The 27,946-nt window shown below is 33.1% G+C and overlaps 3 protein-coding genes across 3 annotated transcripts; all 3 read left to right on the plus strand.

The window, feature by feature from the left end:
- Positions 1-21,745: 21,745 nt before the first annotated feature.
- OCT59_023062 (uncharacterized protein) lies at positions 21,746-21,988 on the plus strand (the record flags this gene model as incomplete). The annotated part of the gene is made up of 1 exon (XM_066150528.1): positions 21,746-21,988. One exon carries the CDS (start codon positions 21,746-21,748, stop codon positions 21,986-21,988), a length of 243 nt encoding a protein of 80 aa, XP_066006551.1.
- A 1,116-nt stretch (positions 21,989-23,104) lies between these two features.
- OCT59_023063 (uncharacterized protein) lies at positions 23,105-27,264 on the plus strand (the record flags this gene model as incomplete). The annotated part of the gene is made up of 11 exons (XM_066150530.1): positions 23,105-23,225; positions 23,336-23,647; positions 23,701-24,555; positions 24,614-24,922; positions 24,991-25,652; positions 25,718-25,829; positions 25,891-26,091; positions 26,163-26,182; positions 26,246-26,490; positions 26,568-27,070; positions 27,140-27,264. The coding sequence occupies 11 exons, from the start codon at positions 23,105-23,107 to the stop codon at positions 27,262-27,264; spliced, it is 3,465 nt and encodes a 1,154-aa protein (XP_066006552.1).
- A 192-nt stretch (positions 27,265-27,456) lies between these two features.
- Positions 27,457-27,942, plus strand: OCT59_023064 (uncharacterized protein; the record flags this gene model as incomplete). The annotated part of the gene is made up of 1 exon (XM_066150531.1): positions 27,457-27,942. One exon carries the CDS (start codon positions 27,457-27,459, stop codon positions 27,940-27,942), a length of 486 nt encoding a protein of 161 aa, XP_066006553.1.
- Between the last annotated feature and the right edge of the window lie 4 nt (positions 27,943-27,946).

Consider the following 27,946-nt stretch of genomic DNA (forward strand, 5'->3'; position numbering starts at 1 on the left):
AATGCTTTAATACGATTCTGCAAAAATAGTTTTCGATATTGTGCCTACATTTATTATTTTATTAATAAATTGGTTTTTTTTTGTCAATTATAAAACATTTTTGTACTTACTTTAAAACTATAAATGATTCCAGCATCACATGGCTGAAAGCGTGAAGTTGTATTAGGAGGTAATTTATGAAGACAAATATTGGAAAATTCAACATCATCAATTAATTTATGAGTGGATGCGCCATCATAAAGTAAGATTATATGTCTATTTTGGAGTCTTAGGCGTGAATCAAAGAGCTTTAACCAATCGTTCCAGATACTAACTTGCATATAAGCTGTTTTATTCCAATAATATTGTACTGGTAGTGACGACTTTGGAACATTTTTTAAGGCGCGTGGATTTTGGCTTTTCCCAATAAAAACTGGTTTTACTTTTTCAGTTCCTGAAGCATTACAACATAATGCAATAGTAACTCGTTCCTTAGATAGTTTTTTACCCACAACTATTGTAAGATAAGTATTATTTTAGTTTATATATGATTTTTTATATTAATTTTATACTAATTAATATTTAATTTACCTGGACCAGTTGATAAAGTTCGATTTGGCTCCATTTTCCAATAAAGTCCAGTTTTATCAATGTTGAAAATATCATCAGGTGAATATTCTTTAAGAATATTTTGAAGATCTTTACGCATCTCATTCAAATCTTCTTCTGAAGGAGCGCTTGCTGCTTACCAATGTTTACTGAAGATTGAATTGTGGCGTTTTTTAAAACTCTACTTCCCGTCATCGATCCTTTAAAGTCTTGTACATCAAGTAATGTTGCAAAATCACATGCTTTTTGTGCCAATAATTCGCCACTAATAGTAATATTATTATCAATGGCTTTTTCAACCCAAAAGCCCAAAGCTTCATCAACTTGTGGAAAATTTGGTTTGACTTGTTTTTTAAGTGAAGCTTCATAAGAATCCAATTTTAAAGCCAACCATTTTTCACTTTCTTTTAAAATATCGGATATCATTTCTTGTGAAACATCATATTCTTTAGCAAGTTCTTTATTTTTAGGTGTTGGTTTCTGCAACTTTTTTAGACAAACTTCTTGTTTTTGAGCACCTGTAAGAGAGGCTCTGGTTTGTTTTATATAAGAAGCTTTCTCTTTACCTTTAGAAGTTTTTTGTCTTTTTTCTTGAGACATTTGAAATAAAATGATCAATTATCAAAAAAAAAATTCACACGATTGTTTAATTTATAACGTGAAACTTTCTATTAATGGAAATTTCGTTATATCCCTTACATTTTAACGTGAAATTCGTTAAAAAAAAATTCGTTACAGTCATTATAAAAATTCGTTATAAAATAAATTTGTTAATTAAAGATTCATTTTATTAATAATTGTACAGATCTTCATTTTCATTATACGCAATGGTAGGATTTACTATAAAAATTCGTTATTTTTAATTATTTTATTTAATAAAAAATTGGTACCACTCATGTGATTCGATTCGCAATGGCGTAAAATTCGGAATACAGAAATTCGTTATAGAGAACTTTGACTGTATCTAAATACTGCAATATTTTATTATTTATTAAGTATTTAATTTTTTAAGCATTTTTTTAGTACTTTAATAATTTAACATTTATAGGCATTTTATCAATATATCTTATATTCAATAAGTACTATTTATGAATATTTAATAAATGCTTTGATAAATATTATAATACTATACAATATTTGACTTTACTTCAAATAAGTTTTACACAATGTGAAAGTGGGGTTTGAGGACCAAAGGTCTGATCCCCACTGAATGTTAAAAATAATATCAATTTTTCTTATTATATTAGAAGAGCTTCTATTAGCTCTAGAATCTTAATTTTGATATTATATTTTTAAGCTTTGTGTGGATTCTCCATCTTCAGTAAGCATATCAATTTTTATTAATATATTAGAAAAGTTTTTAACGACTCTAGAATCTTAATTTCTATATCAACTTTTCAGTTATATTTATTAAATTTAATGAAAATTATTATATCAGGAATTGATTCTGCATGAATTAACTCATTAATTAGCATATTAACTACTTAAGTCTAACAAAAATAATGAAAATAAGTCTAACGAAAATAAGTCTAATAGTCCTTATTACTTTATAATTAAGTCTAACAGTTTTTTTAAGTCTAATGAAAATTTATAAATAAGTCTAACCAAAAAATAAGTCTAACCAAATAACTCTAACTGCCCTAAATAAGTCTAACCAAAAATGTGTATAACAGAAATGGTTTCAAACGTGTTAGCTCATTAAATGGCATATCAAATAAATAAGTCTAACAAAAATATATATGCCATGTTTTATATCTATATGCGTTAGCTTACTAAATGGCATATCAAATTATTAAATCTAACAAAAATTTGTCACAATTTTCTCTGGTATAAGTCTAACGAAAAAATTTAAGTTAAATGATTGTCCTAAGTTTCCCATTAATAAATCTAATGAAAATTGTGAATAAAGAACTGGTTTTGCACAGCCACGCTCCTTAACTAGCATATTTTATATAAAAGTCTAATAAAAATAACTCCTGTAAAAATCCTGAAAAATCTGCAAAATTGTCCCGACTTTTCCTTAGTCAAGAACAAGTTTAACATAAGCTAGCTCATCAAATAGCATAAAACTTTAACGAAAAAATATAAAAAAGCAAGTCTAATGAAAATTTAGCAAATGTCCATTAGATATTACGCCTAAATTTAAGTTAGCCGAAATAATCTTTTTATTTATTCTGGTTGACAACTAACACAATAATCTGCTTCTTCCATTTTTATCAAAATGAGGCATTTCCTGCAAAGAGAAATATTAAAATTTGTAAGCGTATTTCTATAGGTAACCATTATTTTCTCATAATTTCTTTCTCGTATTTCTGATTAAAGTCTATCATAAAATTGGCTAGCAAAGGATTGGCCAACATAAGTTCTTTCTTGTTGAAATCTATCATAGTATTGGGTAATATAATAACCTCTAATATATAGTGAACATCGTCCACAAGCAGAGGTTGTAGGCTTTCTGCAATCAGAACAAAGTATACGTTTTTTAGCCTTCTAATGGAATCGACATCCTTCAGGCCTAGTACTAGCATTCCCATAAGCCATTCTGGTATTGCAGAGAAATGGGCAAGAATATGCACTGATCATCCTACTTTTTTATTACTAGATTCGAAAAGATTAATTAATAATTAGTTAATGCTTCGGTTTTGCAATAGCTAGAACTGCTTGAAAAGCTTGTAAATACTTACCTTCAGTAGAGTTTCTATGATCAAAAAGTGATAGGTACATAGGAAATAAATAATTAAAGAAAAAATTATATAAGCAAGTAATAGCGTGACAGTTAGAGCTAACTAATATATCAAATGTCTGATGCTTACCTAGAATACACTGGTAAAAAAATGATTTATCCTACACATATCTTACACATATTAGGTACTCAAAATGTAGAAAATCATACACAAATAATACACATATCATATACATATCGGGTACTAATATATATATCATACATATATCAGGTACCTGATAGGTATACTATATATATAAGTACCCGATATGTGTATGATATGTGTATTATTTGTGTATGATTTTTTACATTTTAAGTACCCGATATATGTAAGATATGTGTAGGATATGTGTAGGATAGACCATTTTTTTACCAGTGATATATAGAAGAATTTAGTATAGAGATAGCTGATTTCAATCCAATTAGTCCTACCGCCTATACATCTTTGCCAAAAACTTTACTGAAACGTAATAGGACCCTGGATATCTAATATAAAGGTCATAATAGACTTTTGGCCAAAAACACCCCTTTTTGCTGAAACTCAAAAAATCGTTTTTTGTAAATATCTCAGCATCCAGTAATTCAATTTTAATGAACTTTTTTTATTTTGTAGCCCTCATTTAGCTCTACAATTTAAAAAAAAGTTCATCAAAATTGGCCACGATGCTTGAGATATTTACAAAAAATGATTTTTTGAGCCCCTGAAAAATGGGCCAATCTGCCGAAAGTGTGACTTATGACCTGTTTTGGAGATATTCGGGGTCCTAACGTAATAATGGAATTATTAATATTCAAAATAATGATGATTGGTGTTTCAGATCGTGTATCCTAGGAGCTTTGCATCCAGTTAAAGTTCATTTGAAAAGAAATCCGCATCAGCTATATGGAGATTTCATGAAGGAACTTAATATAGATGACATCCCAATTCCAGTACCAGATTCAACACCAGTTTATAAAAAGTTCAAAAAAAATAACCTCAAAATCAGTCTATGTGTCTATGAATGGCATAACCAAAATAAATGTCTTGACTTTCACTATATTTCAAAAAGAAGAGGTAATGAATATAAGCAAGTAAATCTTCTAATAATTACAGAAGAAGAAAGAAGTAGGACCCCAAACAATATATATATAGGTCAGATAAAAAATTCAAAATTTACTAAGGTCAATAAGTAAATATTTTTCATGTCTGCTAAGCAAACTTTTATCTAACCATAAATTTTTTACAACTGTTAAGCAATTTATTTTATGATATATATATATTTATATATAATTTTTTTTATAAAATATGTATATAAAAAAAACTAAAAAAACAAAAATTTTTGAAATAAAGTATGGATAAAGCTATTATTATTTTTTTGTAATATTACAACTTATAAATAAATGTTTCTTATTAATATTTCGTATATTTGTTCTGTAACTTTAGAGCGTAATTTAGGCACTTTAGTCAAAGGAAACATCCAAAACCTTCTTAAGTAAAGTTGTTCAGCAGATTCGAATCTACTTACATATAAATTTTTATCATGATTGAATAGATATTTATAGATTTATTCATGTTTTTTGTAACGTCACCAATACGAGGAATTTTTATTTTTAAAATTTACTGTAAAATTTGTCAAAAAAAATATTTTTAAAAAATTTTCTAAGTAAAAATGAAATAACTTTTACTGATTATTACAAAAATTATAGTGTAAAATTATAAAAAAAACAGAAAACCACTTATTTTTCCCTTTCCATCCACCTGTTGCTCTCATTTCAATATATATTTTTTTACTGTTACACAGATGCATATATGATTTATAATTTTAATGTTACGTGGATGCATATTTGTTTTATCAAAAACACATTACACAATCACATCTAAAAATGATTCCTGTATTACTTATACAATTAACTTATTCTTTGTATTAAAAATAGTAAATTTTTTTTACACAAACATGTTTATAACTTTGTTTACATATTTTATTAAATTTTTTTAATGTGAAAAATGTAAATATATATTATATTATATATATATATTAAAAAAATCTATCCTGCTATGCAAATATATATCTGACTATTAATAATTTAATACTCTGTTACGTATAATTATATCTGACTATTTAAAAATTATGGTATCAAATAAGCAATAATAAATCTCACATAATAAAAATTTTTATATGTTGGTTAAGCAAACTCAAAACCTACCTTTATATATATTGTTTGGGGTCCTAAAGAAGTCACTACTATATTATCAAAGATTTACATAAGCTAGTATATAATCATAGTAAACATAAAGAGCGAAAATATATTTGTCATTATTGTCTTCATGTATACTCTTCAGAAATAAGATATAATGAACATTGCCAAAATGCAAGGATCTAAATAATGCTTCTGATGACCACAAATGCCAGTTAAGAATAGGAGTATTAAAGCTTTTTATAATCATAAATGCATGCAACCAAATCCATATTGCATTTTCTGGGATCTAGAAATGTTAACTGAAAAGTTAACTTAAAGAAAGAAGATGAAGTTAACCCATGCCAAAGATTACAGATCTTGTAACCGTGTGGCTATTGCTATATAGTTGTTCGTATAGATTAAAGTTGCCTGACTAAACCTCTCCAAAATTCTATGATTAGTTTTTCCAAAATTTTACTATAGTATTATTATAGTTTTGGCAAGATTTCAGCAGTTTTGGCATTTAGAATAGGTTTCGCCAGGTTTCGCTTTTCTTCAGAGTTTCGCCAACTTTTTAATAAGACTTTCATATAGTTTTGGCAAAGTTTTACCATTTCAGCATTTCGCCAACTTGCCAAAACCCCCTAGTTTCTCCAGCAACCTTAGTATGAATAGTTCACTCAACTATGAAATCATAAGTCAAGATTTATATAGGAGTCCAGATGCACTTGAAAGATTTGTTACAAAAATCAAGGAAAAGCTAATAAACATACAGAAGGACTTATCTGCACCTGCAGAAGTGATAATGGTACTAGGAGATCTTAAAGCATATAATAAGTATAGTTGTTTCCGAAATTCAATTGGCAAATCTGAAATCCAAAATTACAAAATCGTAATTAATTACGTGTTACAAAATTAATTACGTATTCCAAAATTCCGAAATTTGCATAATAGTGCGAAATTGCGAATATCTCAGGATCTAATGATCAGATTTCGATGTTCTTACTACCATTCGATTTGTCTCATCAAGACGAATCTAATAATATGTGTTTCATTTCTATAGCACCGATATTGATGGAGTTAATTTACTATAAACATTTAATGAATTTTGGTGTCGAAGCACGATCTAGTGATTAGATTTGAATGAATTTACCACCATTCGATTCGTCATAATGAGACGATTCTAATGGCGGTAAGATCATCATTCTAGCATTGAAATTGACAGAGCTATTATGCTATAAATATTTAAAAGTTATTGGTATCGGAGCGCGATTTAGTGATTGGATTTAAATGATCTTACTACCATTAGAATCGCCTTATCGAGACGAATCAAATGGTAGTAAGATCATCCAAAACGGATCACTGGGTGCCAAGTTATTATTTATTAAAGTTTATATATATAAATCGGCCAAAATTAAGGCTAATTCTGGCCAAATATTTTCATAATACGAAATTAATTACGGAGTCCGAAATTAATTACGAAATACGGAGTTTTTCTAATGAATTACTTAATAATTACAGAATTATGTAATTACGTATTTCTGTAATATTAAAATAATTTCAGACACAAGTATAATAATAAGGCGACAGAATGTTGGATTTACAAGAAACTTTTTTTAAAATCAGCACCAGAGATATTACAAAAACTCAAAGAAGTAAAGCATAATTTACTAGAAATCAAAGAATGGGAAACATGCATGGAAAAAGAACATTCTAAAAAGAAAGAGACACAAAAAACATACTGAGAAGCTTTAAGTGCATTTAATCAAAAAGTAAAAGATCATGATCATATAAATGGAAAGTACCAAGATCCAGCTCATGACTCTTGTAACAAAAAATTGCGAATCAGCTCTTTCGAAACTAAAGTGCCTCTTATATATATGTCATAATTTCTGGGAATATGACTTTCATCTGCTTATGAAAGTTATAAGCAAGTTTATGACTGATAAGCTAAATTGCATCCCAGAGAATATAGGAAAGTATAAAGCTATGGATGTTGGCCAGCTCCAATTTCTTGATAGCTTTCAACATATAGGAATGGGATTAGATAAATTAGTAGAATGTCTAGGAAGAAAGCTTGAAAAATTCCCCTAACTGTTAGGTATAAAGCTCCGAACGGGTTGGTTTGGTCCGGATTATAGACGGTTCAGATTAGAGCCAAAATTTGTAAGAACCGAACTGAAAAACTGGCGGTTCGGTTCGGTTTAATCTGATTTTTATAAAAATGCGAAAAATCGAATAGCCGGCTATCTAGTGATCGTATAAATTCGAGCCATATATCATTGGATTTGTCTCGACGAAACGCGTCGAATGGCGGTAAGATAATGTCTCTAGCATCGATAGATCACACGTTAACCCACGCTAAATAATTTATAAATAATTAGAATTAGCAAGTTATCTATCGAAGCTAGAGACATGATCTTAGCACCATTCGACACGTCTCAGTGAGATAAATCCAATGAATATAAATTCGTTCATGTACGACCACTGGATGGCGAACAATATCAAGTTTCGCATTTTTTTTAAAATTTTCAAGCGTTAAAAATTAAAAATTCCGATACATGAATTTATTCGTCGTCCAATGGTCGTACAAATATGAATTAGGACTCATTGGATTCGTCTCAACGAGACGAGTCGAATGGTGGTAAGATCATGTCTCTAGCATCGATACATCACAGGTTGACCCACGCTAAATGATTTATAAATAATTGGAATTAGCAAGCTATCTATCGATGCTAGAGACGTGATCTTACCACCATTCGACTCGTCTCATTGAGACGAATCCAATGAGTCCTAATTCATATTTGTATGACCATTGGACGACGAATAAATTCATGTATCGGAATTTTTAATTTTTAACGCTCGAAAATTTTTAAAAAATGCGAAACTTGATATTATTTGCCATCCAGTGGTCGTACATGAACGAATGTATATTCATTAGATTCGTCTCACTGAGACGCGTCGAATGGTGCTAAGATCATGTCTCTAGCTCCGATAGATAGCTTGCTAATTTTAATTATTTATAAATCATTTAGCGTGGGTTAACGTGTGATCTATCGATACTAGAGACATGATCTTACCACCATTCGACGCGTCTCGTCGAGACGAATCCAATGATATATGGCTCGATTTTGTACGATCACTAGATGGCCAGCTATTCGATTTTTCGCATTTTTATAAAAAATTGGATTAAACCGAACTGAACCGCCGGTTTTTCGGTTTTAATACCTGAACTGAACCGAACCGAATTTTGAGCCGGTTTCGGATCGGTTCCCCAGTTTAGCCTGAACCGTTTGGAGCTTTAGTTAGGTACTTTACTGAGAAAGGCTATTCAATAGATAAGATTAAACTTCTTTTTTGAAAGGACATTTTTCTATATGACTGGACAAATGCATAGGAAAAATTTGACAGAACAAGCCTCCCGTCTAGAAAGGACTTCTATTCAATTTTTAGTCAGCAAAATATAAGCAAAAAAGATTACAAATATGCACAAAAAATATGGCAAAAATTCGAGATGCAAAGCTTTGGAGACTATCATGATCTTTACCTGAGACAGACGTACTCTTACTAGCTGATGTACAGTCAACTCCCTCTATAGTCACTCCCGTTATAGTCACATTCTACTATATAGTCACACCAGTTGAATGTTCAAAACACTTTATTATTAAAATCTATCCTATATAGTCACAATCTATCTATAGTCACTATCACACCTATCCTCAAAAATCTTATATTAAAAAGAACCGTTTATAATCACGGTTATATAAAGAATATATTAAATAACTTGGCATCTAATAATCGTACAAAGATGTGTCATAGCTTGTTAGAATCGTCTCACTGAGACGAATCGAATGGTGGTAGTTTTATCCTTTTCTTTTGCAAGTGTTTACGGCCAGACCACCCATTGCCTCTTATGAGGACTAATCTCGGGCTCAAGTGTCCCTATCATCTTCATGGGCAACCATTATAGTTTTATCCTTTCTTTCAAGTTGTTTACGGCCAGATCACCCATTGCTTCTCTACGACTAATCTCGGTCTGCGTCCTATCATCTTCAATGGGCAACCATTAAACCGAGCACTTAATTCCTTTGGCAACAGCACCACTATAGTACACATCCCCCATCGGGCCATTTAGGCTGATCTGAAGCTAGGTACACGCCGCCTACTCATCCTATACCCATTGCATGACATCGATACTCAATTTATTTAACGACCTTTAGAGAGCATCTACTTTCGCCGAGACTTTCGACAGGTAACATCAACCATCTAGGGCACCCTTCCATACCACCATTTTATGGTGACGGCAGCCTCACTCAAAGCCACTACAGCCCGCGATTACCTAAAGACCGATAGTACAGTTGTTTACCCCTACAGAGGTATACTTTTGTAGTGACCACTCGGACAAAGTAGTAGGCATCTGTCCGGGACGATCACCCCCTTATGGTGGGTATCAACCACCAGGGATCACCAACCAGGACCCAAGGAGTAGGGAATCGAACCCCATAGCCATGCTACCTGTTCTGTGCACGAACACCTTGGTTGGTCTAAGACCTAACAGAAGGTCTAACTACCACTAAGACATTGCACCCTCAGCTTTACCATCTAGGACAACCATCTAGCCATTACTGACCCCAAGCGGTATCGTAGAGTGACCACCCGGACAGGAAGTCCCCCCAAGGTATAGTAGTGACCTCAAGGACAGGACTGCGCACATGCCAATAGCCTCATAGGGAACGTTAGAAGGACACCATGACCGCTTAGTTGAAATGTGCGGCCTAACTGTACACACTAATTCACCATGATGCAGTCCAACTACACTAATCCCTGTACCTTCACGCTATTGGTTGTAGCGTCCGCAGTATAGTTTTATCCTTTTCCGATCACTGGCTGACGAGTTATTCAACAAAATGTTAAACATCGGCATTATAATATTTCTTGATTTACGTTTACTGCGCCATTTAACATTTTGCTAGATTTCTCGGTACCTAGTGATTGTAAAAAGATGATTTATAGCTCGTTGGAATCGCCTCATCGAGACGAATCGAATGGTGGTAAGCTCATCTCTCTGTGATCAATATTGACGAAGTTATTACTTAAAAACCATTTAATATTTTTTAATTTCGGAAATTGATCTAGTGATTGGATTTCGATGTATTTTATACCATTAGATTCGTCTCATCAAGACGAATCGAATGGTAGTAAGATCGACTTTCTAGGATCAATATTAACAGAGTTATCACACAAAAACCATTAATATTTTTTTAATTTCGGAAATTAATCTAGTGATTGGATTTCGACGTATTTTATACCATTAGAACCGTCTCATCAAGACGAATCGAATGGCGGTAAGATCATCTCTCTACGATTAATATTGGCGAAGTTACGATACAATAAAGGTTTAAGTATAATTCTGGCTAAAATTATGTTAATTTTTGGCCGGAATTATGATATACAAATATAAGAAATTTTTTATATAGTCACATCTCTTTATAATCACCAAATACATGAGGATCATCACAACTCTTTCCTGAATTTTTGAAAATACTAATAAAAATTTATTTTTGAAATTTTCGTTTGAAAATTTCTAAGTGCTCGTTCTAAATACTAATATTTCTTCAGTTGCCTTCCTCTTTACTGAGCTTCTACCATGTCTTCACCTCCAGCTCCTTCTGTTATTAACCCGGATATTCCACCGCCACCGCGTCCTATTACTTCTACTCTCTCTGGAGACTGACCTTTGTCTCCCGCAGCTACCCCGCTGACGCGCCTAATAAACGTTCGCGTATTGTCGCTGATGATGCTATGAATGTTGATATAACTTCAACCACCTCTGTCCATACTCCCACCCTTACTTCTTCCGTTCCTTCTGGTCTTCCTGTCAACAAAGTCCAAGTGATTACCTCTCCTCATACTACTACTACTCCTGTTGAAACTGTTGACGCTTCTATCCACGCTCCCTCCAACACCGATGGTAAAGGCAAAGCTGTTGCCTTTGATATCCCAGAACGCCAACCATCCCCGATGGTAATGCTGCTGCTATCAAATCCGCACCCTCTCGTTATCATGCTGCGGCTTATCTACGTGACGCGCCTGACGCGTTTAAAGCTAAATTTACCACCAATTACTCCATGTGTGACGAAGTGGATTGTTCACTTTCCAGATATTCCTCATATGGTGCCCGCGCACGCTGCGATGGATCAGGAGATAACAAAAAGATCATTGTCTTCTTTAATGATCAGCATGATTATACTGATTGTGTCAGCTCCCCACGTGCAGATCTTCTCAATTTAGCCTTTATGCATTATTTCCCTGCAGATGCCAAACTCAATGACGAAGCGAAGTCTTTGTTTGTTACCGACATCCCACTTTTCCTTACTGAGGCACATTTTTCGCTCCGTCAAGTGTAAGCATTTTCCCGCATATGGTGACCGTAATCAAGTTTTGTAAACTTACCCCTCCCCGTAAACCATTACTATAATGGACATATCCAGTTTTCTTCCACGGATGCAATTACCCAATTTAATGATATTTGGGTGATTATTTGCCTTGGTAATTCTTTACGTGTCTGCCCGGCATCCTTTTCGAAATCCCAACGCGATAGCCGCAGAGAACATGTTGCTATTCTTGCCGGCATTCCGAAGAATATTAAAGAAGCTGATCTGTTAGAAATTGCTACTCAAGTCAATACTAAGGCCCTTAATGTCTCCTTGTCTATCAGTTCTTACAAGCCTAAACCCTATGTATATTTGAATTTCTCCTCGTTTGAATCTCTTGAAGCTGCCAAAGAAATGACCGTGGCTTTCCGCGGCAAAGGACTAACATGGCACCCTCCCAATGAAGCACAAATTTTATGCCACGTTTGTGGGCGTCCTGGTTGTTCTCCCTCTAAGTGCAATCCCCATCCCATACAGAAAGTGGACGATCGCCTCAACAAACTTTACTCTCGCTTCAATGCTGGCTCTAGACGTGGCCGTCAGGACTCACGACAATCACGTGACAATTCTAATTCCTGTTCAAGATCGCGTTCCAATTCTCGATCTCGCAATAATAATTCCTCTTCATCTCGCTCTAATAACAGCCATTATAATTCTAACACTTCTCGTCCCAATACTCCTCGAAATAGCAACCGGACCAATAATACTAATAATAATCCCAGGAACAATGATAATTCTTCCGGACCTACTCAACCTCCGCACAGACCTCATTCTATCATTTCTACAACACCTACTTCTTCATCTGACAATCCTGCCCTTACACTTCCTCAGCATGTTATTGATGAATTAAAGGCGCAGATCAAAGAGATCGCTAACACCCTCCATACTCTCAAGGAAACTGTCTCTTGGATGAATGATACTATCACGGCTCTCGAAAGATAAGCTATCTGATGTGAACAGACGACGATTTTATGCGGCAATAAAACATGAATTATGTATGCAACAAAAGCAAAATATGCATTTTTAAGGTGCATATTTTTTTTACGATTATGTGCAAATTATGCACCAAAATTTATAATTATGTAAAATTATGCGCAGTTTTATTATAGTAAAAATCAAAAAAATTAAATTTTTGTATATAAAAAAATATTATTTATAATTAGAATTTCATTTATTCTTTATTTAAAAGTGTTATTGCGTAAATTTAAATCCCTATTCCTTAAATCCCAATTCTTCTAAATTTTAGCACCATTAAAGTACATCATACTTAATCTTTTAAGAGAATCTTGAGACAGGTTTTGACGATCACTGTCTAAAAGAATATACATAGAAAAACTTCGTTCAACGGTACAACTTGAAATCGGCAGCCAAATGTAATCCATTGCAATATTAGAAAGGATTGGCAGTTGTGTTGCCTTATCTTCCCAATATCGATCCAATTCCATTTCACTTAAAAATTCGTTATCTAATCCACAATAAATTCCCCATTCTCGTAATAATTCATCCGATAGGTTGTCAAATTCTTTAATTATACTATACTGTCGAATGTTTTTTCGTAAAGCATCTCCAAAATGAATAAATTTGGGATCAAATACTTGACATGCATAGAAAAGTGGCCGAGCTGGATGATTAGGAATATGTGCAGTGAACTTGACATAAGCTGCTTCAAATGCTGCTCGAAAAATGGAATAGAATTCATGTGTATTAAATCGGAGACTATTAATTAAGTTTTCTAAGAAAAGACCAAAATCATTTGAATTCCTATATGTTTCGATATATGCAGTAAGTTGTTGAAGGCGTAATTCTACAAAAGGAAAAACAGGTTTTTTTAATTGTTGGAAAAAATCAAGATCTTGAACAAATTCTTTAGCATAAGAGGAAATGAAATTAAGGTAAATTGTAATGACTCCCAATTCCTTTTCATTTTCCAAGCAAGAATTAATAGCAGCCAAAGTGTTGTGTTTCTTATCATTATTGAATTCTTCTTTAAAAAAAGAAGGCCAATAGATAATATGATCCTTTGCATATGAAACCATCCGAAACCAAGAGTTCCAACGCGTTTTGTTATATAAAGGAATTTTGCATGGTGAGGGAATTCCATGCATTTTTAAATAAGCCAGGTATCGTCCTCTTCGGGAAGGAGAATTAACAAAAACCTCTTTAATTTTATCCAAAAAACATTTTAAAGTATGAAATTGAGGTAATGTTCTCCACATATCCCTTTAATTTTATATAGAAAAGAACAAATCCTTTTTTATTAATTAGAACTTTTTTATATTAGATTGTACAAACACTTTAAACAAGAAAATTAATGCAAAATAATTAAAAAGAAAAAAGAAAATATCGACCACTATGTAACCATAATTATTATTATGATGAAATTCGCCTCCTCTTACAATAAAAATAATGTTTACCAGCAGCTTACATACCCGATAAGATTTATAATATGTGCACAACACGGCACATGAATTAACTGAGGCATTAATGGAGACAGAACTTCACGATGACATTTTTTCATGTACGCGGCTGAATCTGAAAGAAATAGGCGTGGCAAATTGAAGGATATATTAAAGTGAGTAAGAATGGTTGTGAGAACTTGTCCCATTGTGGTATTATTTACACGTTCAAGAAAATCAACTGAAACTAATTTTGTTTCATTACGATAACAAAAAAGGGTGTTCGACAACACTCCGAGCACAATCATCAGTAGTTTCATCCATAATTATAGCCACAGGTTTTGAATCAAAAAGTAATTTAAGTGACTGGAAGTGTTTATCAAAAACGCTAGGTAGGTAATTTTGTCTGAGAGTAGGAGCTTGAGGAATGGAACCTCCATTTTTAACGTGTTTTTTAAAAAATAGAAGTAGTGAATTGACTTTTTCAAGAGGAATGTCTGCTGTTGCAAACGCTTCTATAAGGTCTTCAATAAGTTGTTTTTTTGATTCTGAAACTGCCTGAGTAGATGAAAGGGTAAGTTGTTGTGTTTTATTCTGGCTTTCTTCTTGACTTCTTACGTTAAAAACGTGTTTCTGACTTTTACAATGATTATCTACAGTAGATTTACGCTTCCAGTCTATAGAAATATTGCAATGATTGCAAAAGAGAACATTGTCATCTACTCGAAAAATATCTTTATATTCATTACATCTAGTATAAACTGATGAGGTTTTTTGTTTTTTTGGCATTGCGAAAGAAAAAAAGATGATCGAACTGATAATCCGTAGCAAATTAAATATGTTTTACTGCGGATTATGCGCTCTGATATGGGATAATTTAAATTATGTGATTTTATGATGCGATCAACTTAAATTATGCATTTATCGCATAATTATGCATTTAACGTGAAATTATGTGATTGCATAGAATCATCGTCCCTGAGCTGGAATCAATGATGAATTATGATGCCCCTGACGACTCTAAATTGTATTCGCCTTCAAATGATCATGACCAATATAATCATTCTTACGACAATGGATGGGATGATGCTCCAATCTGAGACACGAATTCTGGATTCAATCTTCCTCCCCACACTTCCTCTTCTCTTATGGACGTTTCTCCTGATGCCTCCTTCTCAGCTTTGGATCCTAGCTCTGTCCTATCAAACCGACATGTCCCCTTACCTGCCTCCCGTCCTACTAATATCACCCCTGACGCTAACACTTCCCGTTTGCAATTAGAAATTTTTAATGTTACTAATACACAAAAGAATCTTTCTGCCCAACTTGGTTCGATTATGGAAAAATTGGACTCCTTCTCTCCTTCAAAACCCTCCCCTTCTAATGATTGAACACCAATTTATATCGGGTGCATCACAGGGATTTCACCCCCTAATAGTGCGTTACCTAATAATAATAGTTTTAATAATCCCTCTTCTCCCTTTCTTTCTTCCTTTCTTATTAACTTTGGGCAAATCAATGTTAATGGTTTATGTTCCCCTGTTCGACAATTGCATTTGTTAAATTATTTTTTGCATTCTTTCTTTGGCGTTTTATCTTTGAATGATACTCGTCTTACTTCTTTTGGTGCTAAATTTATTTACCAGAATGAACATTCCCATTATAATTTTAAATCCTATTGGGCACCTTTCCCTTCTAATTCACGACCTCATGATGGTGTTGGTCTTTTACTGCGCCATCCTTTACACAAACATGTTCAGAAAATTGATCCTTGGAAAAGTCGTCTTTTAAAATTGGATCTTTTTTTCCATCAAACAAAAATTTCTATTATTTCTGTTTATATTCCTCCTTATCACTCTATTCATTATAAAGAACGAGATGCTATTTTTGCACAACTTAATTTATGGCTTGATAAAGCCCGTTCTAATAATTATCATGTAGTAATCCTTGGTGATTTCAATGCAGATGAACTTTCACATTCACACCTTCCTCAACATCATTTAAAAATTTTACGATCACTCTCTTCTCGATATTTTACGGATCATCAATCCCATATTTCTTCATTTTCAGGTCCTAGTCCTACCTTTTATCATCAGAATGGTTCTTCAAGACTTGATTATATTTGGTCATCCCCTGATTTTCCTGCTCCCGGTCTTGTCTCTCATGTTGAATCTTGTCCTAAGTTAAATGATAATCCATTTACTGATCACCGTGTACTTATAACGGCTTTTGATTTTAGCTCCTGTTTCGCTACTCTAGCTAAAGCTAGATTAAAACAAAAAAGCAAACAACGCATTATTTTTCTCTATAAGAATTTGAAAGATGATACTTGGGACAAATTTTCTATTAAAGTAAACTCGCGTCTTGAGTTGTATTTGACCACACATCATCCTTCTATATCTTCACTTTCAGCTCTTTCTTTGGATAAACTCTGGCACGCCCTTAAACGTTCTATTCTTGGTGGTGCCATTGATTCTCTACCATTTCAACATGTATCCAATACCCATCACCATAAACATTCTCCTGAGCTTACGATGCTTATTGCTATCAACAAATTTTTGAATAGATTATTATTCAAACTGACCACGTCTCGGCCTAGTCGTCCAGCTCAAATTTCACAGATGATTAATTCTTTGTCTACACAATTATCTCTTCTCAAATCTCTTTTAAAAGATTATACTATACCTAATTATAGTACAACACCACTTCCCGCTTTTATCAAATTTTTGCGTTCGCAGAAAACTTTGGTCTCTGCATATCTTTCCACGCAATTTCAGCAACATCGTGTAGATTCCATTGAATATTATACTGCTCTTAGAGATAAACATTTCTCTACGTCTCCAGGCTCTTTCATTTCTTCAGCCCGATCAGTGGAACATCGTTCTATCGTTCTCGATAGAGTCTTGGTTGTTATTGACTCTAAACCCACTTTACTTACTGATCCTTCAGATATCAAGCAAGCTGCTATTAACCACTTCCAATCGGTTGTTACTCCTCCTTTGGTCCAGTATTCTTCTATGGATTCATTTCCTCCACGATGGCAAAGAGCATATACTCCTCTCTCTGATATTGATTCGTCATTATATATCTCGGTCATGTCTCCTATTTTGGAAGATGAATGGAAGAACATTCTCAATTCTATGCCTAATAACAAAGCCTCTGGTCCTTCCAAAATTTCTTATGAGATGCTCAAACATTTAACTGGCGAAGCTTTCAATTTATCTCTTGTCTTAGCTAACGCCTGCCTTATTCATGGAGATATTCCCGCTGATTGGCGTGAAGCGCTTGTCTATTCTATCCCAAAGCCTCATGAATTTGATGCCCAATTAAAGAATACGCGACCCATCACGTTGTTGGAAACTGTACGGAAGTGTGTGGTTAAGGTCGTTACAACTCGACTTTCAAAAATCTTAGCTGACAATCAAGTGCTCCAAGGTGGTAATTTTGCTGTATTGCCAGGCGGTTCCACTGACATTCCTATTAAGATGCTTGATGCTATTATTCATCAACGACGTTTTGATAAAAGCGATGACCAAGAGTTATGGATTGTTTCTCAGGACATTTCTAAGGCCTTTGACTCAATTGATTTAAATATGCTTAGACTAGCTTTAATCCGTCTACATATGTCGTCTTTATTGATTAAATTTATTATCAACCTTTTTACAAGACGTAATAATAAAATTATTACCCATTATGGTGATACTTCTGGATATAGAGTTAGAATTGGTATTGACCAGGGTGAAATCATTTCTCCATTATTATGGGTTATTTATTTGGATCCTTTGCTTACCACACTTAATCGAGAAGCCTGTGATCTCTTTATTTTGAAATCTTCTGCATTTTTGGATTATTCTCCAACTGAATATTAACAACATAATCTCCCTGTTTCGCATATTACATTTATGGACGACTCCACTTTGATTGCTTCATCTAAACGAGGAATTGAAGATCGCCTTTCCATTACTGCTGAATTTTATACTTTAAATAATACTCAAGCAAATTCAGCAAAATATATCCTTCTTTCTTCTGAACAATTTTCTCAAACTATTGTGTTTGATCTTTCTCCTTCTCCTTTAATTGCTTCTCATACCCTTACTTTAAAGGCGTTAGCCTTATCTACATCCTTTCGTTTTTTAGGTGTTTGGTTTAATCTTTCAGCTTCTTCTCGTTTTGTTCACAACCAAACTGTTTTCATGGTCAAAGATATGGCTACTTTACTTAGTCCTAAAAAGCTTTTGGCTCAACACGTGGCTTATCTTTATAATGTTGTCCTGCTTCCGAGGCTAGAATTTCACCTACAAACCACATTGTTTCTCCAATGCTTTCTCTTATTCGACAAAAAGCTGGTCTTGCCTCAGTTACTCCTCTTTCTGCCCTTTTTACATTATTACCATTTTCAATCCAACAAGCATTTGGTCGTTTTCTTTCATCCCATGTGGCTTCATGGCAAAAAATTTTTTCTCACCCTTCATATAAACCTTTTGCCAATTATATGATTACTTATCTTCAAGGTTTTTTGGACTGTGAAACCTGCCCTTCTACTATTAATTTAGAACCATGGTCTCATACCTTTCCCTGCGAACACATTCTTTATTCAATTCTTTATTGTTCTCTTCTCGATTAAATATCACGTGGTCTTTAATGTTCCGACCTCCGAGGAAAGATTTGCGTCCGGCGATCCCACTCCGGTCTATTTTACTAAAAGCATTATTTACTTCCATGAAAAATGTCCGAAAAAATTTCAGCACTCGTTTCCTTGCTCAACTGATTACGCTGTGTGGCTCTCGACTTCTCTCGTGGAAAGATTTACGCTTTCTTAAACGCGTATCGAACAAAGGATCTGTGCCAGCTTGGTTTAATTATTTGTTCAATCTTATTGTTATTCCTAATTCGCCTTCCTTTTTTATTTTACAACAATTTAGAATTCCTAGTTCTCATACTGTAGCTTCTATTTCCTTTATAGATATTAGTCGAAATTATTGGTTTAACCCTCAATGGGCTATTTCTCTTAATCGTAATACTAACTCTTTTCTTGTTGGCCGTGTGATTACTATCTATCCTGCTCCACGTAATGAAGCTCTTATTTCACATTGGATTGCGTCTTCGGTTGATGACTTGCTTTCTGATTTTAATGCGTGTCAAGGTTGTGCCTCTGCTCTTCCGCGATCCTCTACCTCTAAGACTCTGCTTAAACGATGTCTCTCTGAAAGATGTTTCTCTTATGTTCCATTATCAAGTTCGATCTGTTATCCTACAAAACCTCGTACTTATATACATGCGGACACTCGTTCGGTTTCACTCTCTGCCTCGTTAGGCTATGCCAAATCTCTTCTACTATTCCATCTCTTTGCTCCGGATCGGTTACCTTCTATAAATGAACAAATGCCCAGGATTTCTGATATCCAACTTCCTTCATCGGTGTATACACTTTATATTGATGGTTCCTTCCTTCCTCCTTCTAGTCATCCGGTATCCTCGATGGCTTATGCATGGACTGCTATAGATTCTGATGGATTTATTTTGGAATCTCATTATAATATTATTTCTTCTATTTTTCCTTCTGCTTTACGTTCAGAAGTTTTTGCTTTATTGCATGGACTGGACTCCCTCCCTCCGAATTCCAAGATTACTGTCGCCACTGATTGTGTCCAATTACTTTCCCTATGGTCCTCATACGTGAATGCTCCTTTTATTTCCAGAATGCTTAAAGAATTTAACCATCTCTTATGGTCCTCTATACGAGCTATAAAGTCACATAAGAATCTGGATGTTACCTTGATCAAGGTTCCTGCTCACGCTGATGACACTTTGAATAATCATGTGGATGCATTAGCTAAAGCCGCTCATACGGACTCACACCTTTCTTCTTGTCTATCATTGGAATTGTTAGCTCCTTGCATATTTCAATTTAATTCTTTACCTGTGGATATGAATATCCGGAAATTCATCAGAGATATTTTTGACGCTAAAACTCTTTTAACTCTTGCTGTATTACCAAGATTTAATTCCTATTCTTCAACTTCTGATATTGATTGGGCTTGCACCAAATTTTGTCTCAATAACAATAAGCAATTTGCCTCTCATCAGAATGGCCGTTCTGAGTTTTGTGGTTTCCGTATCAAATTACTTTTAGATATGCTTTCAATGCTTACAACTCTTCAGAGACGAAAGCCTCATCTTTATAATCCAAGTTGGCTTTGTCCTCAATGTAACTCTTTTCCTGAGACTTTAGACCACTTGTGGACTTGTCCTTATATCTTACCAGAATTTAGCCCTTTAAATACTTTTAAAACACTTCTATTGGCTCTCCGGACTAATTATCTTGACAAATTCCTTTCCGCGTCATCTTTAACACCTTTACCGGACTCTTTTGCTGCTGAATTTATGGCTCTTGATTGTTGGAATTGTGACCCTCCTTCATTTTCTTGCCTGAGACTCGCACGAGGACTTATACCGATTTTCCTTACAGAATTTCTTGGAAATTATTTTTCTTCACTTACCATATGGTCTATCTTAGATACACCTTTGCACGACTTTCATTTTGACCTTTACGTTCAGATCTGGTTGTGCCGTTCTATTTTCTTTCATCATTGGAAATCAGCTCAAGGCATCACTAAAAAAATGAAATTGTCAGCTCTTGATCCTTTTCCTATTTCACGCACTTCCTTTAACATTCCTCCTGATTCTTCAATACCTTCCCTGGCGACAGTTTCTTCGGATTCCTGGGTTTCTTGGGTTTCCTCTTCTATAATCCGTGGGGGATCTTGGATTTCACATTTGGATTTTTGGCGCCGCTTAACAGTTCAGCCTCTACTTAGGATTTCTTTTTGGTAACGGATCGGATCTTATGACATGCTGGATAGTTGACTCACACTGGCCTTCAGATAAAGATGGGGTATGCGTTTCTGTAATAGTTTAGTTTTTCTTTACTTAATTTTATTTTGTTTGGATTTCTTAACTTGTATGAATCGTGAAGCTAGTTTTTTTTATTTTTGTTTAAATTTTATATATTTTGTAATATTGTTCGATTTGTTTCTTGTACTTTTCGTTTAAATTTTAATAAAAGATAAAGTCATAAGACTGTTTGCTCATAATCACCAAATATGGACTGTCCCAAATGTGTGACTATAAAGAGAGTTGACTGTATTTATAAACTATACCATCATGTGTCTGCAAGATGATAGCTTAAACCCTTCTCACTACGTCTCAGCACCTGGAATGTTTAATGATTTTCTTTACAAAAGTAGCGGGCAAAACTCAAACTCATGACAAATATGGATGAATATTTAATGGTAAAAAATGGTATTTGTGGAGGCATGACAATGACAAGTCATCAATACACCAAAGCAAATAATCCACAATGTTCAGACTATGAATCCAACAAGCCAAATTCCTGGATCATGTATGAGGATATGAATGCTTTATATTCAGATATAATAACCTAATACATGTCTACAGAAATTTTAGGTAAAGTAGCATCAGAAAAAATACCAGATATTCAAAGCATAGCACCAGCTGCAAAAATAGGCTATACACTAGAAGTTGATCTAGAAGCCCCAGTGCACTTGCACAATTTCTTTACAGATTATCCGTTAGCATCCAAAAAGCAGATAATTCCAGAAAACTGGCTTAGTCTATATAATGAAAGATTAGCAAAAGATAAAGAAGTTGGAATAAGGTTGCCTGCCTAAATTTCTCCAAAATTCTATGATTAGTTTCTCCAAGATTTTACTATAGTTTTATTATAGTTTTGGTAAGATTTTGGCAATTTCAGCATTTATAATAAGTTTTGTCAGGTTTCGCTTTTCTCCAGAGTTTCACTAACTTTTTAATAAGACTTTTATATAGTTTCAGCAAAGTTTCGCTATTTCAGCATTTTGCCAACTTGCCAAAACCCCCTAGTTTCTCTAGCAACCTTAAGTTGGAAATGGAAAATATGTGTCTGACACAGGTCAAAATCGAGGCTATCGGTTGCATATCGGGTACCAGATATATGTAGGATATGTATATGATATGTATACGATATGCAACAATTACACACATATCGGGTACCTGATATCTGTAATGTTTATGCAGAAGTTCGGTGATATATATTATAGATATCGTGCACATATTACACATATATTGGGTAGTATAATATCGGGCACATATCTTATACATGTCGTATAAATATCATATAGATATTGGTCGGTATAATATCGGACACATGTTATATAGATATCGGGTAAATATAGGATACATATCGTACATTTATCTGACAATACGATAGATAATTTTTTCATATAATATTATAATTTAATCTGGGCAAAATTATAATTTCAGATTAATTTTTAATTTTAATTCGGGCTAAAGTAAAATTTTATTACACAAATTTTATTATTTTCAATTAAGGGTAGGGTGTATGTCGATCATTTTAATTAGTAAATCGCCATCTAAAAAGTAACGTGATTTTTGATAAAACTAAATCTTTTTGAGAACCAAACGTATCACAAAAAAATTTTTTGCGTTCTCTTCTCAAAGACTTATAGTTTTATTTGTTGTGAGATATTTTTATGTTATTTAATTAATTTATGTTTAAAATCATAGAAATAAAACTTTGTAACTCTCGAATGAGCTGAGTTTTTTCGAATGAAAGAAATAATATTAATAAAAAATGTGAAGAAATATATTATTTGCATGATAATACTTTGATTTTGTTAATATATACATAGGCTACAACCAATTTACAAATAAATACCTCCTTAACTAGTAATATTAATATTTAATGCATATTTTATTATATTTTATGCTTTCAATTATTAGATATAATGCCTTCTAACACTTCTTATAGCTGGTATACGATGCTAGTTGCCCAAGACCCTGCCAATCGATATGCTATACAACGGCCAAATGGTAGTTGGATGGTTATTGACTATTCTGCTGGTCTTCGTATTTTAAATTTACACAATGAAGCAAAAGCGTTCAATTTCACCATAAAAGATATCTCTATTGCTGAAGATCAAAATCATAATGCTGGTTATATTTTTTTCGCCATCAAGAAGCAGAACAATCATTAATACCATTATTACCTGGATATGTGGTTTACACCACTGCTGGCAAAAAAAGGTTTAGATTATCAATTCTAGAAAGTAATAATCAATTACTTTTCTTTTGGGAGGAGTTCGGTTCTGATTTTTCATATACTGATAAAAAGGCTCAAGGCGTTGAACGACTTGCCTTCCATTGTATGTTAAAACAATATGGTCTTGAATCAAATACTACCATTCGAACAATTCTTGGTCTTTACAATCCTCAAATAATTTATAAACTTCAAAAACTTGTTCATGAAAAGTTTCCTTTGCGTTATCCAAGTATTTTTCAACGTGAGTCTTTAGAAAATTTGCGAAATAGTGCAAAAAAAAAGAAGAAACATTACTTCGTAGTTTGAAACGAGGACAAGAGGAAATTGATAATTTTTTATGTGAAAATGATAGTAATGGTAATAGCCAAAATATTCTTTTTGGAATTCAGGTTGAATCCGATGGAAAAGTATTACCCCCTAAAATGACACAAGTTTCAATGTTAAAAAATTTAGAATATAAACAAACAATTTATTCCCAAAATAGGACAATTAAAAAATTAAAAGAAAAGGTTACTTCAATAAATAATGAAGCTGGAAATGCCAGTGAAACTGATATAACCACGCTCAATAGTGCAGAAATTCAAAAGTTGGTAGAAAAGGAAATAGATGAAAAAAAATTGGGATCGGTTATTTTCATAAGTACCTCTCAATACCTTTCTATTCTTCTTTCATTACCTTGCCCTAATTGTCATGATCTTATTGTATCAAATCGAACATTTTACACCAAAGTGTCTGGGTTTAATATATCTTGTGTCATTACATGTCTTCTTTGCGAAACAATAACACAATATTCAAATGAGGATTCAGGAGTGAAGTATTCTCATTTAGTTACAGGAGCTGCGCTTGCTGGAGGAATACATCAAAATTCAATTCAAACAGCATTGGCTACAATTGGAATAACTAACCAATGTAGCAAAAAATCTTTTTACAACTATCAAGCTCGTATGTACAAGCCTATCATTGATAGTGCAAAATTTAGTAGTGAAATGCTACTACGTGAGATTTTAGATCACTTGGAATTGACTCATCTGCCAGGTCAAGAAAAAATGCTACCTATAGGTTTCGATTGTTCATGGTCACATTCTCGTAATGCACACCAAGCTAGCGGAGAATTCTTATACTTGGGTGACCTTCCTGGTACATAAGAACTGTTTTTTTATTAGAATAGTTATTAAATTATCATTTGTTTTATTAGGGTATAATTACCAGCCCGTAATTGGATTTTATACAGTGGAAAATTCTCGTGTAATACGTAAATCTGAAAATGATTCTTCAGCAATAATTTATAAAGGAAATTTTGATGGAACATCAAGAAAAATGGAGCACGCAATCTTACTTGCATTACTCAATGACATAATGCCTATATTAGAACAAACTGACTTTACCTTACATGTATGTGTAGATGGTGATCTAGAAACTAATAGAACTTTAGCATGCATCCCTGCAGTAAGTCGCATATTTGCTGATCTGAAACATGTCAGCAAAAATATTCGAAAGAATCTACGTAAGTTGATTATTTTTATAAATTATTTTTATTATCTCACAGCTAATAAATTTATTTTTTATTAACAGTAAAAAAGCAATATTCACGTTGGCATCCCTTTGAACAACATATTATGCGATATTTCAATTCTTGCATATTTAGTGCTGGCCTTAAGAATAAACTTAACCAGAATAGTGCGCCAACTGAAGAGGAAACGCGACATGTACAAGTGGAAGGTCTAATTCGGCATTTACTTGATGATCGCAGTTTATGTTGGGATAACGTTTGCTGGATAAAAGATAATCCTGAATTACAACTGCAGAACCCAACTTTAAAAAATTATACGCAAGCCGAAATTGAGAATTTTCGAAGTTTTATTACTACAATTTTTCGTATACCATCTGGCCAAGGACTTGTAACTACATTTCGCACTTCACATAATGAAACGTTCAACAGAAAAATTCTTAAGTACTTGGATAAACGAATTGATTATTGGGCCTCTTATAGTACTCGGCATGCGTTGGCAGTTCTTGACCAAAATGATGGATTAGATGTTATGATTTCTAAAGTTCGTGCAGCAGCAACTGAAAAAGATTTTTCATATTCTGACATTTGTAATATACTGAACTTTGTTAAGGAAAGATCTCAAAATGTTCTTAAAAATCGTAGTACAATTCAACAACGAAATGAAGCAAGAAAAGAAAAATTTGCCAATGATAGAAAGGAACTTGCTGGATTTGATTTTGATAAGGTATGTATTGTATGTTATATCTTTTAAATATATGACAAAGTATTTATTTAAAATATTTATTATAGGAATTAGTGTCTTATAAAAGCAAAACACCTGAACAAATTCGCAAAGACATATTTTGGCCATCATTTGGTGATATTTTAAGAGATTTTGATGTAATAGTAAAATGTGTTGCATGTCATGCATTTGCGAAGAAGAGTGCACGTGGGCTTGTGTGGATTATGTTCATTTTATGTAGATGCAGGTTTATGGGGACGAATTATTAATGATAAATTTATACCAAAAGGACAACTACCGGAGCCACTTAAAATAGATACACTAATCTCACTTGCTGCAAAAAAGATTTTTGGATTTGATAATTTTCGAGATGGACAGATGGAAGCAATTATTACTTATTTAGGTGGTAAGGATACATTTGTATCTATGAAGACTGGCGGAGGTAAAACTTTATGTTATGCCTTGTCAGCTATTTGTTTTGAAGGTTTAACTATTGTTTTTAGTCTCTTAAAGCAATTATGGATGATCAAAAGGTTAGATTTAGTTATAATTACTGTATTGTATTTTGAATACCTAATAGTTTTTTTTATATTTAGCGAGAACTCATAAGTGCCGGTATTCCATGTGCTACCATATATGCCAATTTAGCACAAGGAGCAAGTATCCAAGAAAAGATTTTTGAAGAAATAGCATGTGGATTGATAAAGATACTGTTTATTACGCCTGAAAAATTAACATCTAATGGAGGATTCTGTAAATTTATTACACAACTTTATGAACAAAAAAAAGTCCGTTTTATAATTGACGAAGCACATTGTATTTTAGCATATCAGGATTTTAAGTAATGCGATAATACTAGGCATTAGTATGGAAAATGATTAATTTCTGAATATTAACAATATTATTTTATTATTACAGAGAAGCTTGGGGTCAACTTGGAATGTTAAAGCAGCGTTGGAAAATGGCACCAATTATGTTACTTACAGCAACATGTACACGAATGGAAGTAAATGAAATTTGTAAAAACTTGATAATTGAAGAGAATAATTTTGCGTTAATCCGTGGTTCTACAAGTCACCGATCAGAAATAATTTTCAATGTGAAGGAGAGAAAAGAAATCCGGGATCAATATATTACTGAAATTATAAGTATTGTAAATGCCAATTTACTTGGACGCATTATTATATATTGTGCAACACATTCAAGTTGCGAATATTTATACAATAAGTTACAAGAAAGCTTGAACAATATATCAATAAATTATTTCCATGGTGGTTTATGTGATAATGAAAGAGAAACAGCAATGAATAATTGGAAAACTAATTATACGCAAATAATGATTGCAACATCTGCGTTTGGAATGGGGATAAACTCAAGTAATGTACGAGTGGTAATTCATGTGGAAGCACCAATGAGTATGAGTATGTATATATAATAAACTAATTTTTTTATTTTTTTATAATATTTTAATATTATTTACACATTTATAGCTAGTCTTATTCAAGAAGCAGGACGTGCAGGACGTGATGGAAATACAGCAACTCATTTTATTTTTTATGGTAAAAAGGATATTCGTACAAATTACTCTATAATAGCAGAGTACCGAGAAACGTGAATATTTTTTACATTTATATATTAATAATAAAGAAATATATATTTGATAAAAAAAAAATGACTAATTTATCTGATTGAAATACTGTATCAATAGTGCATCTATTATCGCAAATATCGAACAAAGATTGATCAATAAACTTGAACGAGCCTACTAAAAAAATATTTGAGGTCTTCTACTATTGTAACTCACAATATGAATGTCGTCGAACAGCTAATTTGGCGATATCAAGCATGGCCAAATGAACAAAAGCCACCTACATGTGAAATATGTGATAATTGTATTAATCGAATTGCTGATAAGCCAAAACTACTCGATGGTAAAGAAGAAATAATAAAGTTGATAGAAGTAGTAGAATATCTTACGCAGATGGGTGAACAAATTGGTCCAGATGATGTGGTAGATATATTTAGAGGTGGTAAAACCGCAAAAATAAAACAAAAAAATTGGAATACTCTGCCCGTATATCCAACTGAAAAAAGAAAGGTGTTGAAAACTAAAGATTTAGTTCATTTTGCTTTAACTGATTTAGTTGTTCGTGGTTTAGTTCAAGAAGATATTATATTGCGAAAACCAATTGAAAGTAGTAAAGTTTTATCTAGCAATATTATTATAAAGGGAAGCGGTACGGGTATACAAGCTAGTGCTAACATGCAAACTTGGCTCTATTTTGTTAAATAAAATT

The sequence above is a fragment of the Rhizophagus irregularis genome, chromosome 32 (genome assembly GCF_026210795.1).
Source record: "Rhizophagus irregularis chromosome 32, complete sequence".
NCBI lineage: Eukaryota > Fungi > Glomeromycota > Glomeromycetes > Glomerales > Glomeraceae > Rhizophagus > Rhizophagus irregularis.